The 18,783-nt window shown below is 43.5% G+C and overlaps 2 protein-coding genes across 4 annotated transcripts in view; both read left to right on the top strand.

Annotated features, from left to right (window-relative positions):
• Window positions 1-16,941, top strand: LOC118115534 (neuronal calcium sensor 1). Of its 3 annotated transcripts, none has more exons than XM_035166745.2 (10): window positions 1-318; window positions 987-1,112; window positions 2,149-2,291; window positions 5,954-5,978; window positions 10,566-10,704; window positions 13,291-13,369; window positions 13,908-13,996; window positions 14,089-14,166; window positions 15,097-15,204; window positions 15,686-16,941. In XM_035166745.2, the coding sequence occupies exons 3-9, from the start codon at window positions 2,228-2,230 to the stop codon at window positions 15,193-15,195; spliced, it is 573 nt and encodes a 190-aa protein (XP_035022636.1). In that variant the 5' UTR covers window positions 1-318; window positions 987-1,112; window positions 2,149-2,227; the 3' UTR covers window positions 15,196-15,204; window positions 15,686-16,941. The 3 variants fall into 3 exon arrangements, with proteins under 3 accessions (XP_035022636.1, XP_035022637.1, XP_035022635.1); XM_035166744.2 differs by having other exon boundaries at window positions 2-318; window positions 987-1,105; XM_035166746.2 differs by lacking the exon at window positions 987-1,112.
• Window positions 16,942-17,853: 912 nt separating this feature from the next.
• Window positions 17,854-18,783, top strand: part of hmcn2 (hemicentin 2) — a 48,262-nt gene continuing 47,332 nt past the window's right edge. The window contains exon 1 of the mRNA XM_035165673.2: window positions 17,854-18,621. Coding sequence (XP_035021564.2) covers window positions 18,366-18,621 — 256 coding nt within the window. The 5' untranslated portion in view covers window positions 17,854-18,365. The remainder of the gene's footprint in view (window positions 18,622-18,783) is intronic.

An 18,783-nucleotide genomic window follows, 5' to 3' on the forward strand; every position in this document is an offset into this window, starting at 1 on the left:
GCGGGCTGCTCAGTGGATGCGACATGACCTCTTTATATACAGTCTATGGACGTGACACGTGTGAGCGCTCCGAAGCACAAAGAGTTAGTGTGCGAGCGGCGCGACGTCAGTGTCTCTGCGGCGCCGAGCGAGGGTTGGTCGGGACCGGCAGCAGCGGGAGCAACGTCACCGGCTGACGGCGGCATCAGAGCTCCGCACACGGGCTGACCGCGGAGCAGCGAGCCGCTCACTCCGGAACTCGGCGGAGGAAGACAAACAGTGGACAGCGGCTCCGGGAGCGACTCCCCTGTACTGCGACTGTCCGCCTCTGGAGCTCAGGTAAAACCCCCCGAAGAGGCTTCACACGGATACTTGTTCATTTGTTATAAACTCATACATTTCTAAGTGTTTTATTATCTTTTTATTTTCTTATATCAGTCAACCAGAAGAAGCAGCGTGGGTAACGTAGCTAGTTCCATGACTAGCAAAGCGGTAGCCACGGCACTGTAGCCATAAACTGTGTTGCTATGGTGCTGCCAGGCAACATCCCACACTGCTGAACCCAGTTCTCTCCTGTTCACCACCAATATAAGAAACAACACGCACTTTCATCAGTGTTTCTTCAGCCATTCATCCTTTAAAATGTGTCATCATGTGTTTGAGTTGGGTTGTTTTCTCTCAGCCACCTGTTTCCATAAAGACTGGACTGGACTTAACACTACAGTTCATTTGCTCAGATATGAAATAGTGCTGATGTACAGCCACGCCACTGACTAGCTGCTGCTCCACACTGTGTCCTGCTGCCTGCTGGCTGCACTCAGCAGCTCTGGCAGACAGGAGGAAAGGTCGTGTCTGTTGTGTGAGTGTTTTTCCAGTCAAGTGCTCATGCGTCTGTGGCTCTAGGTGACATCACGATCCATTTGCCCTGAACACATAGGCTGTGTCAAATATGTCAAAATGTCTGTCACTTCTTTTATAACCACTCTCTCGTCTGTTAATGTTCACAGAGTTGAAGTAACACACCCGGGACCACAAGGCTTGAGCAAACTATGGTGATCCCCAGCGTGCCACCTCTCAAAAGGACATCACAGGCCATGGACGTGAAGAACAGATGTTCCCAGTGAAGGTGCCCAGTGCGTACAGTAGTTTTCCTATTGTGTCCCTCAGACAGCTGCTGTGGTGAGGCATCAGTGCATGCCAATGCCAGGGCCTGTGATACAAAGAAATTCCATTATCTCCCATCTCCTGTCTGCTGTGACAGAGAGAAAGAGAGAGGGGGGGGGGGGGAGATCACCATACCACGCTGTCGTGAGGCCAGCAAGGAGGCAGCGCTATGAGTCAGAATGGGAGCAGAAAAGAAAACTGTCACTCTTCAAATCCACCCATGAGCTCGGTATACAGCACACACACACGCGCTTATTTTAAGAGCAGGACCAGATCCCCTTTTTTCTTTCGCTGTTCAGCTGGCATCGACAACTGTGGTGCTATGTCGAGACCTGGCTCCTTCTTGCTTTCCGTAAATTATTACTGAATCTTAATTTTTTTCTTAGACGGTTATGTCTGTATACATTCCACGGATTAGCGCGGACGCTTTGAGAGAGTGCAAAGTGCAGCGGGGTGCATCCAAGACGAGCTCTGTTCATTTGAGTTTACACATCTCCTTATCTCAGCTGTCAAGAGGGGGGATTCTTCTCTACAGTAACTTACCCTGAGCAATAGAGATAGTGGTGGGAAAGGAGGGGTGGGAGGAGTGAGAAGAACAGAGAATGACTGTGAGGGGAGTGAGCGTGCTTAACCCAGCCACTGAGTGACTCTTGTATCCAAGGATGAAGGTAGCAACGTATCTGAACGCCACTCCTCGCCCACGGACTGCTGTGAAGGAATGAGGTGGACACATAGGCGCTCAGTCGCACTCATATAGGCTCAACGACGTGCCGGCCTCTCTTCACGCAGGGCCCCCTGGGGTTTGACTCATCTGTCTGGAGTGTCAGGGTCGATGACTGAGCAGATCGTGGCCACAGCTAGAGTGAACTACGCAGGACGATAGACTTGTTTAGCTTGAATGGGATTTTTTTTTCTTCTTTCAAACCAAAACAAAAGTGTGTTTCTTTTACTCCACCGGTGTCACTGCACCTAAACCGGCCCACGTTTGTTGTATGCTTTTGGCAGAGGAGCAGACCGAGGAGGAGGTAGTGACAGGTGCTTCGTGCCAAGGTGGATTTGGAGGTGGGGAGGAGAGCTGAAGATCATGGGTAAATCAAACAGCAAGCTCAAGCCTGAGGTGGTGGAGGAGTTGACAAGGAAAACCTACTGTGAGTACCTTCAGCCCTTTTTTTGGCTTCTCATTAAAAAGGAAATTCTGCAAAAACTATTTTCAGTTAGAAGAATTCAGGGACATTCTGGCCATAGGTAAAACAATATACAGGAACTCCTAATATTTATTTTAATTTTACAGTTTTCAAATCATATTTGAATCATATTTATAAAGCCTGTATGGAACCCACTGTGTTCCATTCAGGCTTTATAAAAAGCCCTGCCTGTTGGGATGTATCGAGATGATGCTACATCATTCTCTCATTATCGATACAACAGAGCTACAAGCAAACGTCAGCTGGGAGTTAGCTCCCTGTTTGATTTAAATTTACATTTAAATGGTGTGTTGCAAATTGCAATTGGTTAAGGTCTGGCAAAAGTTGTAATCAGCAACTTTAAATCATGCTGAAGGGATTTATGAATATGGAGATGGCTGTTTGTATCGGCTGTATCAAGTTGGGATGGGGGGGTTCCGAGATGAGCATGTGGTTTAATATGTAGTCCATGCTCTATGTATGTAAATATTTGATAAATGCATACATAGACAGATAGATTGATTACATATAACTTGACTCCATGAATTCATGTATTGTCTTACATACCATAACTATAAGTGGAATTTCTGCATAGACACTTACATAAAAACCTGAAGCCTGACCACAACATTGCAAGTACATGGATTCTAGTTGTTTCTCAGGTCATTGCAGATTGGCAGCATTAGCTTCTCTCCCCATGCTGCAGCTTATTTATTTATTGATGATCTCCTGCTGGACAAATCATGTTTATAATCTTTCCACCACAGCTTCCATCAAATTTGAGCAGAGATCACATTTATAATCACCACAACCATGGCTGCTTGGAAGACACCATATTAATCACTGCATTGCTTATTTCTGGAGCACAGCGTGATTATTATTGTTGTTATTATTTGAGGAGTACAGTGTGCAGGTGTGGGTGGGAGTAGTCATCCATTGGCTGCTTAATGACAGTGTTTTCCGTGTGGCGAGTCTATCCACAGCAGAACCTTGGAAGGCTGTTGTGGCAGGAAATTACTGTGGAGGAAGATTGGGCTTCGTGCTGGGCTGGGCTGCTCGCTACTGTCCTTTACTCACTCCCTCTCTTTCTCTCTGTCTTTCTCCCTCGCTCTTTCTCTCTTACCCTTTCACCCTATCTCCCTCTGCTCTATTCCCTAATTGCCCTCTTTGAGCAGGGAATGGAATAGTATAATTAGGATCTTATCTGGTTAGCACTGCTGAGAGGGGCACAGAGCTTTCTCTCCCAGCGTGATCGTTCTCCCTCGGTCTGTTGTTTGCTTGACTTGAGACTCTATCATTTCTGCCTTCATCCTGTTGCCTCTTCCTCCTGCTCTCCCACGAGGAGCTTTGTCTGCCATTTTAGTCAACACTTTCCTTTGGTTCGTGACAGATTGGGGAGTTGGTAAGTTTCTCTACGCCTATGTGCCTTTATTTGTTTGAATGGTAGAAGGAGTGGGGTGTTTTCTCCCCCTGTAAATAATGCCCTGTGTGTTGACAAGCCACCAGCAAGGCCAGGACCAGAATTAAGGTCTGTTCAGTTTGTAAATGTGGACATATTCAAAAGAAAATTACTATGACCATATATTTTTAATTACACACTGTCATGGCCAAATTCGTGCAAAGGCTTCAGCTGGCCAGTGTTTTTCCTCTTCTGAGTGAAAACTGTGGAAAACGGTGGCAGCCTCACCTGTACTTTAGAGAGTGCTTTTCAACCCAGAACAGCGTGCCTAAATATCCACCCCGACATCACAGGGAGAGAGCAGCAGCCCTATTAAAATGTCTGCAGGCTGTAGGCTAAACCCATGTAATAACACAATGATTTTGTGAGTTGTCAAAACCATTAAGAGGCTCCCAGTGACAGAATACAAGCTGGATGTGTTCGAGGAGACCCTGCAGGGCAGAGAGGGCCCTGCAGTTGGCTGATTGCATTTATTGCCCATTGCCTCTGACTTAGTTATGTAATACATTTTTTTATTAAATCATAGCCATGGTAAATTGCCTCAATTTTTGACTACATTGACTTTTGAGGCCATTTTAATGGTGGCTTGGTCGAAAGTTGACCCTGGCCTCCTTATCAATTGCCTCCATATAATTCTGCTCCATTACTCTGACAACTGTGTAATTCTCATGGTAAAGTGTTCACCAAAATCCCTTTTTACCCCTTTGCGAAGTCTCTCAGAGTGTGAGAGTGTTGGATAATTGTAATAAGATTCAAACATCTAATTTATGGCAAGTGAATGCTTAAGCCTGAGGCTAAACTTTTACAACTACATTTATCTTTGAAAATGCATTAACTGCGCTATGGATTCGTCTGGTGTCCAGAAGAAGTTTAGAGACACTGCTGGCCAAGTTTTAGTTTGAAATTCCAGGGCTCCGTTTGAGTCTGGATGGGCAGAAACGTAGATGTTTGGAAACCATGACCTAGACACTCACAACCGCATGCTGATTGGGTCTTTTCGGTCACAACCTAGCCTTCGGAGATTAGTCAGGCTCCTATCACAGGACCTTCTTCTGGAAAGAAACAACCAGCTTGATCCTCAGATAGCAGTGTAGCTTGCAACATGGATAATTCATTAAAAGCGTTGCTGACCCTGTTTTCTTTGTTAATAGCAGTTAAATTCTGCATTTTACAATGATAAAACTGATTAGATGCACAGGAGAAAAGCAATTACTCGAGCAATTTCTATTTACAGAGCCATGCGCATGCCCACTGTGCATGAGTAGTTTTCAGGCATGTTAGTATGGACAGGGATTAGACCTAATATGGAGCCATAACACTCCTATGGACAGTCATTGTTTTCAGAAATGGTGTTTTCACACAAAAACATACTAGTATGGAGCCTGAAACACATTGTTTACTTTCTTTCCCTGGTTGTATATTTTCTAGTAACCATGGCAATGACTGCTCAAGGTTACACATTAGAGAAGGGGAAATCATCAATTAACTAACTAGCTATTTGCTGTATTTATAGGCCTCTTGCTTTGCCTCAGGCTCAACACAAGTTGAAGTAGATTGACATTTGTCTTTAGACGTAGAGCAGCATGAATTCTGAAAGTCTCTCTCATAGGACCGCCGGATTAAACTAATGCTATTGATTTCCAGCCCTTGTTTTCATTAGTAACCTCAGGGGCCAGGAGGCTGAAAATTGCGTAGGTTATTTGAGAGAAAATGAAGAGACAAGGGGAAGCCATGAAGGACTGGTTGATTAAATACTGGCAGACAAACGTGCTGGTGTGGGCATGATAACACATCCCACCTCCGAAACTGTTCTCGTTCTTAGATCTGCCGCTGACCTTCATTCCTTTAGCCTTGTTTGTCTTTTTGCGGCTCCCTGGGGTTAACTCCCACTCGACAGTGCTGACCAGATGAAATGATTATTCATCTCATAATGGGCTTAAACTAATGAATTCCACACTCTTGGCTAAATGTGGCTTTTTTCCGATAATTGCGTTGTTGACACAGTTGAATATTTTTGATCAAGTCAAAAGATATGTGTAAGAAATGAGTGGGCCAAGATGATGAATGATGCTACTACTTGGCTCCTGTGTTGTTTCTAACAGCAAGCTTCTTTTTTCAAGGACAACCATTTTTTTTTGACTAATGTGACTCTTTATTTATTTTACAGTTACGGAGAAAGAGGTGCAGCAATGGTAAGTGTGTTCTCTTATTCTTAATGTGAATGATGCAAGGACCCTATTGTTTCTTTTAATTTTTGTCTTTTGATTTATTTTTTGAGGGCTTAAACGTGCTCAAAAACTCTCAATACATTTACAGACAGGCGAAAAATTGTATATCTTATGGCACACACACATGGGCATGTTGAAATAGCTCGATTGCACGCCCTAGCAGTTTTAATAAAAAAAGCAAGATGTTTTAACTTTGCCCCATAAACTGTATATAAAGATGGACAACGTGGCAGCTCTCCATAAGTGAAGCCAACGTTTCTTGATTGCCACCTGGTGGCTGCCTACAGTCCCCTACAGCGCAGACTCTGGTTGCAAATGTGCAAGATGACAGTGTTCATATCTGTGATATATACAGGAAGTCCGCCATTTTTAATGCATTTTTTTTGTCTTTTCCAAGCCTCGTACAAACTCATCCTAGGGCATTGGACATTAGGTCAGTCTGATGTTAAGACAATGTTAGGTTCTGAATTGCAGCTCTTCGCGGTGACAGCACAGTATCTGCACTGCCCCTGACGTGCAGAAAGGTGCAAGGGCCCTTCAATGCTGCTTGCAGCTATAATTGCGTGTTTTCTGGTGGTGCTCACAGGAATCAGAGGGTCTGACCATCCATTTGCATAAGCCATACTAATATACTTTGCCCAGGATTGATTTTCGGAGTCTATAGTGTCTTTACAGTTGGTTTGATAGTTAATGTGTAGCCATCTCCATCACACTACCCTGAAGACAGAAGTGTTCTGAAAATAGAATGACTTTGAAACCCTACGGAGACTGAGTGACTTTGGACACTTATACAAACATTTCCATGATGCATTCCTCAACAACCCTATTAGTCTATTTGCAAAAAGGGACGTCTGATAACAGTAGAATGGTGGTGGCAGAAGGTTGTTTCAATTTCAGGCTCTTAATGACTACATGGCCTCACAGGCTCCACGAGGATGGCGATTAGTAAACCTTCCTGTCAGACTCTGTACCTATTAGTCAGCGTGACCTGCACCAGCATAATCTTGTAGAGCTGTAGCCTTTGTCTGCTCCCGGCCTGCACTCACAGCATTGTAACATGTTCTTACATACATCAAAATGAAACAAACACATGAAGGAGACTCCTTGGGCCAGGATAAGTCACAGTGCTGTGGTAAGAGTGATCATTACTGTTAAGGTGTGTTTTTCTGAGGGCACAATTTGATAGCTGCTGGCACACGGATAACAGAGAGTTCATCTTCATTACAGAGATGACTCAAGCAAGAGGGTAGTCATTGCTTTTGCTCGCTGCATGCTGCTGCTGGGCTTTTGTTTCTTTGGTAATGGAAAAAAAAGAAAGGAATAGTGTATGTCAGAAGAGGGAGCATTGTAATAAAGTGATCACTCTTCCGTGTTCACACTTGAGTTCTCCTGCTTCGGTTTTGCATTTCACGCCCTAATTCTGCATGCATGAAAAGAGCTCCTGCCTCCAGAGCCAGTCGATGTTTTAAGGGGGGAAGGAGCCATGGCACATTCACAGCCACACAGCCACACAGCAGCAACATTAGATATCACTGGGCATTGGCAGGTCCAGAGCCTCAGAGCTGGCCTGTCTCTAGGGCTGCTTGAGTGCAGTGGGGCGGAATACCCCCCCTCGCTCGTCCCTCTTAACCTTCCCCCACACCACCCCCTCCCGGCTGTGCAGCCAGATAGCTCACCATCACTCTCACTGTCGTTCACAGGAAAGTTTGCATGAGTCCTCACTTGAAGATCAGCAGCAATCAACACGGCTGAGTGTGAGGGATGAGAGGGAATTTTACCAGGGGAAATGCCAGATGGCGTGTAATTAGAGCACAGGCACAGACACAGAAGAATTAGCAGGGTTAGATAAATGCCAGTGTTGTGCATTAAATCCGTTCCCCCTTTTTAATTCTCCTCTAAGGGTACATCATTAGTATGCTTGAGGCTCACCTGAAATCAATAGCAAAAATGCCATAGCGCAGGGATGTTCCTGCCAGCCAGGCATGAGCAGGAGAAACATCCTGCACAACTCTTTAGCGAGCCACCACGCTAGATGCCAAGGATCAGGAGCCGGTGCCAGTGATAAATAAGGTATCTTCATGCTGACTCCCCAGTAGCGCCTGATGCACAATATCACGTCTTCTATGTCCCCGCAAGTACAGTGGGTGGTTGCATTATTACACCGCTTCAAGTACAGTCTGACAGTGTATGTGTCTTAGCACCAAGTGTCACCAACTCAGACTTCTCACACATGATGTGTTCTCAGCAAATGAGGGAGATTCTGATCATGACAGCTGAACAGCTGACACTACACAAACATGTATACACTGATACTTTATCTACTGTACCAGTGTACGTGTGTTGTGTTTATATAACCGCACTGGTAACCAGAACATTTATTCTTATTATGGGCAGTCCATGCCTCATAAAGTGACTATAGAAGAGGGAACATTTCAGCAACAGTAAGATTTTCACAAAAACATGTAACATAGTATAATAATTTAAGAATCCCTTAAATCCTTTAAAAAATATATTGAATTAAATAAGATTCATGACATTTTTGGGACGTTTTAGAGCTAAATTTTGATCTTAAAAAACATATCACGAAGAGCAAATAAAACAGTAAATTTGAAAATTAACTATAAATTAAATGACAATTAATAACAGCACATCCATCCATCCCACTAGAGGTGGGGTACAGCCTGGACAGGTCACCAGCATATTGCAGGTCAAATTAGAGTCTCCGAAGCTGCATGAAACATGCACTGAACACTGAATTATCTCTGAAATTCTCCGAAGGGGCTGTATGTGAGAATGTAAATGTCAGAGTCAGAGGCTGTGGACTTTCTGTCTACAGCCCCTTTGTAAAAACTCGGAATAATGTTCAAATGAGCAAATGTTCAAATGTTAGAATGAACCCGCACATTTACCGGAGGATTCACTGCGAGTGATTGGGCGCAATAATGACGATTCTAACATGCTACGGACTCAAAACTTCAAAAGAGAATTTTCTGTTGTTGCGAAACTGTCTGACCCAGACAATCTCCTGCTGTGTCTTTCATATGTGAAAGGCAAACTCCTAAAAATGTCTCGACCCAAATTTTCTGACAGTTCCTGTCTGAAAAAGGCTCAATTAACCTAACCCTCATCTGCATGTCTTTGGACTGTGCAGGAGTACAAAGAGAAAACCCATGCAGACACAGGAGAACATGGAAGCACCACACAGAAAGGAGCCGGGAGCCTCCCTGCTGTGAGGCGACAGTGCTAACCACTGTCCCACTGTGCCAAGAACATCACACATACAAAAACAATAAGATATTACTAGTAAATATAGTAATAATAAACGGTGGATGGAGTACCAATTGTCTTCACTGCCAAAACTAATCAAACAGTGGTTATTTGAGGGCATATACACTGTATAGAGATATAAGATATAAGTATATATGTTCTGCACCTACACATAAGCTATAGAGAATGGTACAGTATCATTCAGCCTTTTATATTAGTTTCCAGGTATTCCACAGTCACACATAAAAACTGATTGAAGAATTCAGGTGAAACGGGTCTGCTTTGGATTAGGATATGTATTGTGTTCTGCACTTTGAATACCAATTAGGTTGTATTCTGCATTATATGGAGCCAGGCTTTCATTTTCCTGCACATCTCCAGATAATTTAAATGTGAGAATTACATGCTTCTGCTCTTTTCTTTGCTTCCCTACTTGCTGAACCTTTTCCCAGCTGCTCCTCAAAGCTCCTCTCTCCGTCTCTTTGACGAGACGAAGCTGGCTTCATTATCTCCCAGGCAGATTAAAAATAAAGCATTTAAGAGGAGTGAGGAGCCAGAACGTCAGTGGAAAAGATCTTTGCCGACCTTCATTCTTCATCAGAACACACTCTCACTCTCTGGCCTTAATTACAGTCTTGCTTCATTTGGAGCAGCCTTAAATGAATCAGAGACGAACATGCAGTGCTCCCCTGTGAGAACTTGCGCCATTTTTTGCTGTTGATCGAGAGCAAAAGCTTTTTGCAATGCTTTTATAACCACCGTTATTATTTCCTCCTTCTCCGACTCTTTATCTGGCGTTTATTTTCGTAAAGGCTAACACTCTCCCTTGCTCCCTGACGTGTGACAGTGCAGTTGGTCTCTGAGGCTGCTGTGTTCCTTTACGAGGGCATGCAAGGAAACTACCTACCTTTGAGTGACTGCGCTTGAAATTGCTTATGAAATGCTTCTATATTTAGGCTAATAGAGATGTTAAGTCGCTCTCTAGATATGTCATTTCCAGGGGCAAGAGGAAGCTCTCAGACTTATCTATCAGCCACGCATAATATCAAAAGAGGACTAGAGAGTAATTTGATTAGAGCCAACCACTCTGGGCTTGCTATTGGATTAAGGCGATTGTCTTATCTGTGAACAAGACAAATAGCTTTGCACTTTACCTTTTGGATCTTTCAGACTGAGTGATGCCGGCTGTGTAACTGGGAATGTGGCCTCAGGCTATCATCATTATTGACACTTTAATATGTGTTTAACTCTTAACATAATCTCTATCTGTGCTTTATGTTTCAGGTACAAAGGCTTCATCAAAGATTGTCCCAGTGGGCAGCTCGACGCTCTGGGCTTTCAGAAGATATACAAGCAGTTCTTCCCTTTCGGAGACCCCACAAAGTTTGCCTCCTTTGTCTTCAATGTTTTTGATGAAAATAAGGTTTGTAATCAGATTGACATGTTCTGTTACCTCTTTTGCTTCAGAATGACAGATAAATAGTTTCCGACTGCATGTTTTTGTGGGGGAGTTTATGTTGAAGGCATCATGTGCTAGAGGGTAGAGCGAGGGGTCTTTATTGAGGTCAAGTCATTTTGTGAGAAGAGCAGTTGCTTCTCTCCGGCCAGCCAGGGGGTTGCACCGAATAAAAAGGGCAGCATGATGTGGAAATCATTTTCATTTTGCTGCTCCTATTCTTCCAGAGGCCTTTTCATTTGAACTGGAGGCTACAGATTCAAAAGATACAGAGAGCTACACATGTACATTCAAAGCTCTTTTAAATGAATGCTGTTTGATTTAGACATCTTATACAATTCTATGCCAAATAAATTCTATCTTCAGTGTACACTGCATACAAATGATTTATTGTATTCATGATTGATCTTTGTATCTCTTTAATGTTAGCACAAATAGAATTCTGATATATTTTTGCACAAAATGGAGGATTTTGATAACATAACTATATGCACCTTTTTCCAGTCAATATTGCAACAGTACAAATGATTCTGTCCTCAAAAGTACCCATTTTTGAAGACAGTATCATTGGCACTAATTTGTTAAGATCTAAGGAGAACTACGGTTGAAGCATCAATAGTAAAAAAAATTATTTGAACCCTTAGTTCAAATAAAATATTTTTTAAAACCGAGTGTAAGGGGCTGCGATATTGACAATCTAGATATCTTGTGGGATTTTGGCAATAATGATAAGTACATGATGTTTTGCATCAACGTCTTTTATTAGACTGGCTCCCTCTTGCTACGAGAATATTCATTGTTGCTTGTTGCAACAAAGTTTGGCGACATGGGTCTAACAGTTTAGGCCCAGATGGTTCACAGATGGTGTAACAAGTTAGTTGTCGAGCTGTCTTTATCGGCAAGCAATTTCTGACACTGTTTTTCGCTGTCGTTTAAGCTTGAGATTAAATCTAATGACGTCTACTGTGAGGCTGGTGGTGTCTCCTGATGCAGTGTTTTTCATTGATTTTTAACTTTAGTCGTGCATTTGCTGGCAGCTTTGCTAGTTTAAGTTGTGGTGCAGTGACCATGCATGTATACTGGCACTCTGCATGCAGATAAGTGCTATAGAAATAAAGCTTTATTGGTTTTATTATTATTATATTATTATTACTTGTAACCTAGCAGTCTATCCTACTAGATTATGTGACATAGTGAATACATTAGGGACATACTTTTTACACATTTTTTTTTTTCATAAGGTGTATATGTATTTTTTTTTCCTGAATAAAACTGTTGTACTAGTTACTAGTGTTATCCTCTAAGGATTTGGGACGGGGTGATAAAGTAAACTGTAATAAGCTGCATCTGTCTGAAGTAATCCACTTTATTGCAGCTGTACAAGATTATTCGCTTTGTGTTGAGGATGACAAACTGAGGATGAACAGCTCCTGGGATCTTGGTGAGCCCCGGGAGGTTTATTGACTTCAGTTAAGAGGCTTTGTGACGGGAAGATCAGAAAAACCCCTGTGTCTGATGTTTATCTGTGACCTTCATTAGCGTTCTGCACCCCACAGCTAAGAGAGTGCATTGATCTTAACAGTTTTTATGACTTATGCAATCAGCAATGCATGACTTGAGCAATGTCTGGCTGCTCAGATGTCTGATGGAGATAAAGTTTGCGGACCCTCGGGCTATGAAAAGTGTTTGTGTTTTCCTACTGACTGACTGACATGGCTGGACACAGAGGTTACAGGTAGGCAGCTGTTGTAGCAGGATGAGATGCAACATAATCCTCTTATAGCATCTGAGAATATGAATTGACCAAAGACCTGCAGGCTCCACTACCAGCCAATTTGTATGCAGTGCTTGTGGTCCACAACCTGTTGTTTTCACCTAGAATATGAATTGCATTTCTTTTATGCAGTGTGCAGCAGTTTGGTTTTAGTGAGTCTCATGCAGTCGCTGGAGGCGGGAGGTCATAACGTGACTATTTGGTCTGAATCATCGCCGTTTGAGCCACTCTGAGTTTTTCGTTTTATATTCGTCCGTGTTAGCAGACGTTTCTCTCCGCTGCACAAACTGTGGCCTCACAGACGAGCGCTGAAGGCCTCAGTTTTGGGAGGTTAATTGGATTTTTTGAGCCTGTGTGCTACAATCCAGTACATGGGACTCTAACAAAGCTTAAAAGAACCAAGTGTCACCGAGGAATAGTTTCTACCCCGTCAGACAGATTTATCTGCCCAAAAGGAGTGAAACATCTTTATCCTCAATATGCAGTGGTTGTATGTTTGTGGGCTATGACTGTTAAGACTATAAGCCAGTAGCATCCATCTTACTAATGACCTGAGGTGACATATTTCTGCCTCGAGAGAGAGAGCCAGGTGCAGGGCAGAACATAGCAGCCGACTTGGAGCAAACGTCTGGCCCCGTTTTCAGCAGAATGCAGGAAGGACATGATGAAAAGAAGAGTTCATGAAAGCACAGATACTGAAAGTGTGAAGTAGAATACTCATCTTTTCTCTGGCCCATGTCCACTATTTCTTCCTCTCTCCCTCTTTGGTCGCTCTGTAGGATGGACGCATCGAGTTCTCTGAGTTCATCCAGGCTTTGTCCGTGACTTCTCGGGGAACTCTGGATGAGAAGTTGAGATGTAAGATCGTGCACCCACCTTCCCTATTTCTTGACATTTAAATTGAAAGATTTAAGATTGATTGTCTTGTGTTGCATATGAAAGAGGACTGTTGGGTTCTGAGAGAATAGCAAATAAAAGATTATTAGCAAGATACAGCTGGCTTCTGCAAGAAGCTGTGGGTCGTGACTAAACCTTTTCTTAAGGATAAAACACACCAGAAAAACGTTTACATTTTTCAAAACTTTAAATTTAGCAGTAACCTTAACTTTTTAATCTACAACAAAGTATGATGATTATTTAGATCCAGATTCACCACTGTAGCCACCATGAAAGGCTGCAGTCTGCCTCCACTCTGTTGTCGCCGTTTTCAAAGGCATGAAAGACTATGTGCTTTGTAATCCATGAAAATATATATTTTATTCTAATCTTTTGTTTTACATTTTGAGGTGACAGCAGCTTTCAGATCTCAACATGAGCTCACCTACCTGAAACAGTTGTCAATCTTTCCCTGCTGCAGTAAAAATAACCATATATTTAAACATCTTTCTCCACAAAGGGGCTTTTAAATTATACGACCTCGATAACGACGGCTACATTACCCGTGATGAGATGTTGAACATCGTAGATGCCATATATAAGATGGTGGTAAGTGTCACGAAAGATTTAAACCTGTAATCTTTTGTTAGTTGTTTAAAGTGTAATGATTTTTATGTGTAATTATATTGCCGTTATCTTAGGGGAACACCGTGGAACTGCCAGAGGATGAAAACACACCAGAGAAACGAGTGGACCGTATCTTTGCGATGATGGACAAGGTTAGAAGTTTAATATAAAAAAAATGTGAAAAAAATATATTCTGATACAGCTGCTGGACCAGGGGTGCTGGAATCTGATTGGTCCCTGATGTGCCCCTGTCCTGTCAGAAGTCTTAAAAAAATATCACTTACTTACAATACTAACAACGAATATGACAGTTTGCTAAAGAATTCTTTCTTTCAAGTGTACAGTACAGAACTGTATGTACAGTACAGAGCTAACATCTAGTAAGGAATGACTTCATTGTGCACCTTACTGATCAGGGAATGTGCATGGATGTACATGATATAATTGGCCCCTCTGTGTAAATTGTGGCCCCTTTATGACCTCTTATTTAAAACGGTCCTAGAACTGCCACTGGAGTTGCAATAGCTATTGTATCATTTTACGTTACTTTCTGCAGTTTAACATCAAACCTGACCTGACATTTATACAAGTGCAGTTATGATTATTAGTTTACCATCGAGGCGACCGAGCCTTCCTTCCTCCCCTCCCTCAGGGCTCTGACATGTACACTGTTAAGTTTAGAGCCGTTAGCCGCAGCCATCACAGCGCTGCCCACAGTCTATAAACATCACATATACAGCAGTGTCCTCGACTGATAGCCCTCTGTGCTATGCCCACCCCCTCAGCCCCCAACACTCTCTCATCTGTAGTGAAAGATGAGACGCAGCCTGCACTGGGTGTTTGTCAGCCCGCCACTGCCAAGATCAGTCCATTGGTGTAGGTGGGCAGCACAGCAGCACTTCGTGATTTATATTGGCAGAGAGTGGCCACCATCCAAGTGCAATAAACCAAAGATCAGTCCAACAGCAAAGAAGGAGAGTAGCATGGCTTTAGCTTGAGAGACTCTTTTGCCCCCTTCTGGTCGCTCTGTGCTATAGCATCAACATCCTTCAGTTACATTGGGTCTCATGTTCTCGCCTCAGAATGCCGATGGGAAGCTGACGCTGCAGGAGTTTCAGGAGGGCTCGAAGGCCGACCCCTCTATTGTTCAGGCGTTGTCACTCTATGACGGACTTGTGTAGGGATGTAAGGTGAGTGGGGTATTAATGAGCTACTACCTGCAAACCTCTCTGCATGGGTGATTTTCAAATCCCAGGTCACACTTCAACTGCGCGATAAAACTGTTTAATTCCTTTTTCATCAGAGCGGAAAATAAAAGACAGGAAATGTAGTCCGTGGGCCGAGAGCGAAATGAAGAAGCTGCTCCCGGTTTGTTCTTATGAATTATTCAAATGGCCCACTTGTTTGCTGGCAATCAAATAGTCTTGCAGCGCTGAGTGAAGAGCGAGACAGCCTCTCCACTCGCTGCCTATTGTAATGCATCAGCCGCTGCCAATTGTTGCTGACATCCTGCTCAGCGTTTTGTCAACAGGGAAGGAGCTTGTGAAGACATATTTGAGTATCGCAGTAGCTCTGCTCACTGGTTATCTTGCATGCTCCGAACTCACCCAGGTGTTATGACGCCGCTTTATGTCTTCTATTCAAATGGAAATGTCTCTTCTAACCTCTCAGATGGATCCAACTCCGCATCCTCCTGCGCGTTACCACACACGCCAGTCCAGCACCATCACACCTGTAACAGGAGGATGCCACATCAAACTCCTTCACCCAGACGTGGACTGCAACCTTTTGTCGCACGGCCATATGGCATTTGTGTCAAGTAGCTGTTCGTCTCCATTTCCACCAAGTGTGAGGAAATATCTTCCGATGTGACGGACGATTATAAAAATATCAGCAAAACCCTCATTTATCTGTGTTTCTACAGCTATGTGTGGCACTGCGCGCACACTTGCGTGTTGTGGACCGTGTGCGAGCGTGTCTGCGAGCCACAGTGATGTGGTTTCCCCCACGGACAGTCCAAGGAACTGACTTTGCTCAGAGATGTCAGTTTGTGTCAAGGGGAGGCACGAGAAGTGCTCAGAGGAACTGTGCTGCTGCTATTTCAACACGCAGAGAGACTCCAAACCCGTGGAAATCTTGAAAAGTGTATTCCCCCAGCTTATAGTTACAAAGCAGTATAGTGTATATAATATAATGTAACTATAACTGTAATTTATTTTCTGCTTTGCTGCATTTATGGGAATTTATTCCTCATAAATATGGAATGAAGTTTTATTTTTATCAAAACGTGTTGAAATGTATTGCACTGTATTTTTTATTACTATTGTGGGATCGTTTCTTTTTTTGGTTTCTCACATTCGGAAGTTTTCTTTTCCTGAGAGAACGGTGTTTTTATTTGTGAAAGAGTGTTGGGAGAGGTGGGAGCTTTTATATGGATGATTTTACTATGTTTGCCAGTCTGTGCATCCCATTGTGCTTTCACCTCCCCGTGAGCACCAGCGTCTAGTGTTGCACAGCCACCACATCTTGAACGACTCGACCTAGCAACACAAGTGAATTCTCACAGCTTACATCTGAATTGAGGCTCATTATTTCTTTTGTGCGCGTCGCGGCCCGCCCTCGGCACACACAAAGCCCCGGTCGTTGAGAGGCACAAACACACATCAACTCTGGCTGTAAAGCTTTTTTGCGAGCTCTGTGGTTGCAGTCGTCCACTTTGTATTTGTCCTGTGTGAGGCCGGAGCATGTGATGATGATGATGATGATGCCTTTTCTTTTTCCATTCTCGGATGATTCTCGAGCAGTACGATGTTTTATCAGCTTCACTGATTTTATGCCTTATGCAAATGATGATTTACGAAATGATAAATGTCATTTATCTGTTGATTAGCAGTATAAGAGCACAGAATAAAATGCATTTAAGTGGCTGACTTTTCTATTGCTGTGTTTGTAGTCAAGGAAAATGTATTTCATTTTAAATTGACCCATTCTTTGGATAATTTAAGAAGGTGCTTTGTGGAATGACTGTCACTTATCCACAACTGCCTACGTCCTATTGCATGGAAATTTCAATCCAATATCGCACTGAGCCACTACAAGAAAACTGAAGAATTTCATGTGAAGCTTTAGTGCCTGTTATGCTTTGAAAGTGAATGGTAAATGCCTGCTTGCTCTGCGGTATAAGCCGGCACTGTGCACTTGTATAATGAACAAGGAAGTGTATAAAACTGTAATGTCTTGCTGTTGATGGGGGGGATTAATGAGACTCAGTGTGTGGAGGTTGCTGGCTCTGTGCATGTGCTCACATGTGTCTGCTCAGACCTGCTCTCCGTGTTCTCCTCATCAGCGACAGATGGAAGTAGGAGGACGGAAGGGCCCTGAGCTTTGACCGGAGACGGCTCAGTCCTTTGGGGTACATCTTCTGATTAGCTTTGTAATTTATATGGGTTTCAAATGTAGCATCTGCAACTAAGTGCAGCACAAAAGGCAGAGGATCAAAGTATAAACCCACACACTGTACTTTGGAAGAAGACACTGAATTATTTAGATTCATAAGATCTGGGGCTGGCTCACTCTGTGAGATCTTATCTCCTTAGACAAGATGTGTCATGGAGAAACTTCAAGTGCGTGAGACTAACGTTTAATGATCAATAACACTTGTATCCAGATCAGCAACAAAGTATAAAAGGGACAGTGACATTTCTGTGTGGCACGTCAGGTCACCAATGCACCCATTCATATGCCAAGGGGATATTTCTACGTGTAAAATTAGATTGGTGTCGGCTGAATATAAACGATGGCTATTTATAAGAACCGGGCTGTTACTGAGACAATGTTATCGCCGTGTCCGAAGTTCAGACCGCTCACTGGTAATGTGCGTAAAGCTGCTGAAAACCGCGTCTCCAGGGGCCCAAGTGGATTGAAAAAAAAGGGATTGAGTGAGAGGGGGAATGTTGGACAGGGTTAAAGTCTGGAAGTCACAGTGGGGTCGAGTTACACACACACACACACACACTCACAAAAAAATCAGGTTGGGTCTCGGGAACCTTTTAATACCCATCTCCGCCCCCGTTTGAAGCGTCAGAGCACCAGCTCTCCAGGGGCTTTCAAACGCGGAGCCAGTCCACACGCTCCTCCAAACTTTACGCACGGATGTTCTCCTGTGGACGGATTTTTCTCTGGATTCTGATGCGTTTCAGCTGAGGCGTCTTCTTCTGGAGATCTTTTCTGCCGATTGGAACAATCACAGAGTTTTTTCCACCCCTTTGAAATCTTAAAAAAAAACTTTCTTATAGTTTAAAAGCCGCACTCCAGCAGACAGATGCAGTAAATCTAAAGACAAGTTGAAAACATGAGCGGTGTGTTGAAGTGCCTGGTGTTGGCGCTCTGTATCAGCGCGCACAGGCTCTTGGCAGTGCCCCGGGTTGAGGAGGATGATGGATCCGGTGATAGTGCCTCGACTCTGGCCTTTGTGTTCGATGTTACCGGCTCCATGTACGACGATCTGAAACAGGTGATAGAGGGCGCCTCGCGGATCCTGGAGAAGACGCTGAGCCGGAGGACGAGACCCATCAAAAACTTTGTGCTGGTCCCCTTCCATGACCCAGGTACTGGTTCATCAAACACACTTTGAAGTAATCTGCCTCTGTGACAGTGGTTGTCTCGAAATCTTGAACATTTTCACTGAATTGTTGTGCGTAATTAAAATCCATTGCAACATTTAACAGCTCCAAAGCCAAAGTTTGCACCGACTTCGTGAGACCCAGGCA

This window comes from Hippoglossus stenolepis, chromosome 9, assembly GCF_022539355.2.
Source record: "Hippoglossus stenolepis isolate QCI-W04-F060 chromosome 9, HSTE1.2, whole genome shotgun sequence".
NCBI classification, from domain to species: domain Eukaryota; kingdom Metazoa; phylum Chordata; class Actinopteri; order Pleuronectiformes; family Pleuronectidae; genus Hippoglossus; species Hippoglossus stenolepis.

Coding starts and splice junctions, on each gene's coding strand:
- LOC118115534 (XM_035166745.2), top strand. CDS start 2,228: ATGGGTAAATCAAACAGCAAGCTCAAGCCTGAGGTGGTGGAGGAGTTG. Junction 2,292..5,953: donor GTTGACAAGGAAAACCTACT/GTGAGTACCTTC, acceptor TTTATTTTACAG/TTACGGAGAAAGAGGTGCAG. Junction 5,979..10,565: donor GAGAAAGAGGTGCAGCAATG/GTAAGTGTGTTC, acceptor TTTATGTTTCAG/GTACAAAGGCTTCATCAAAG.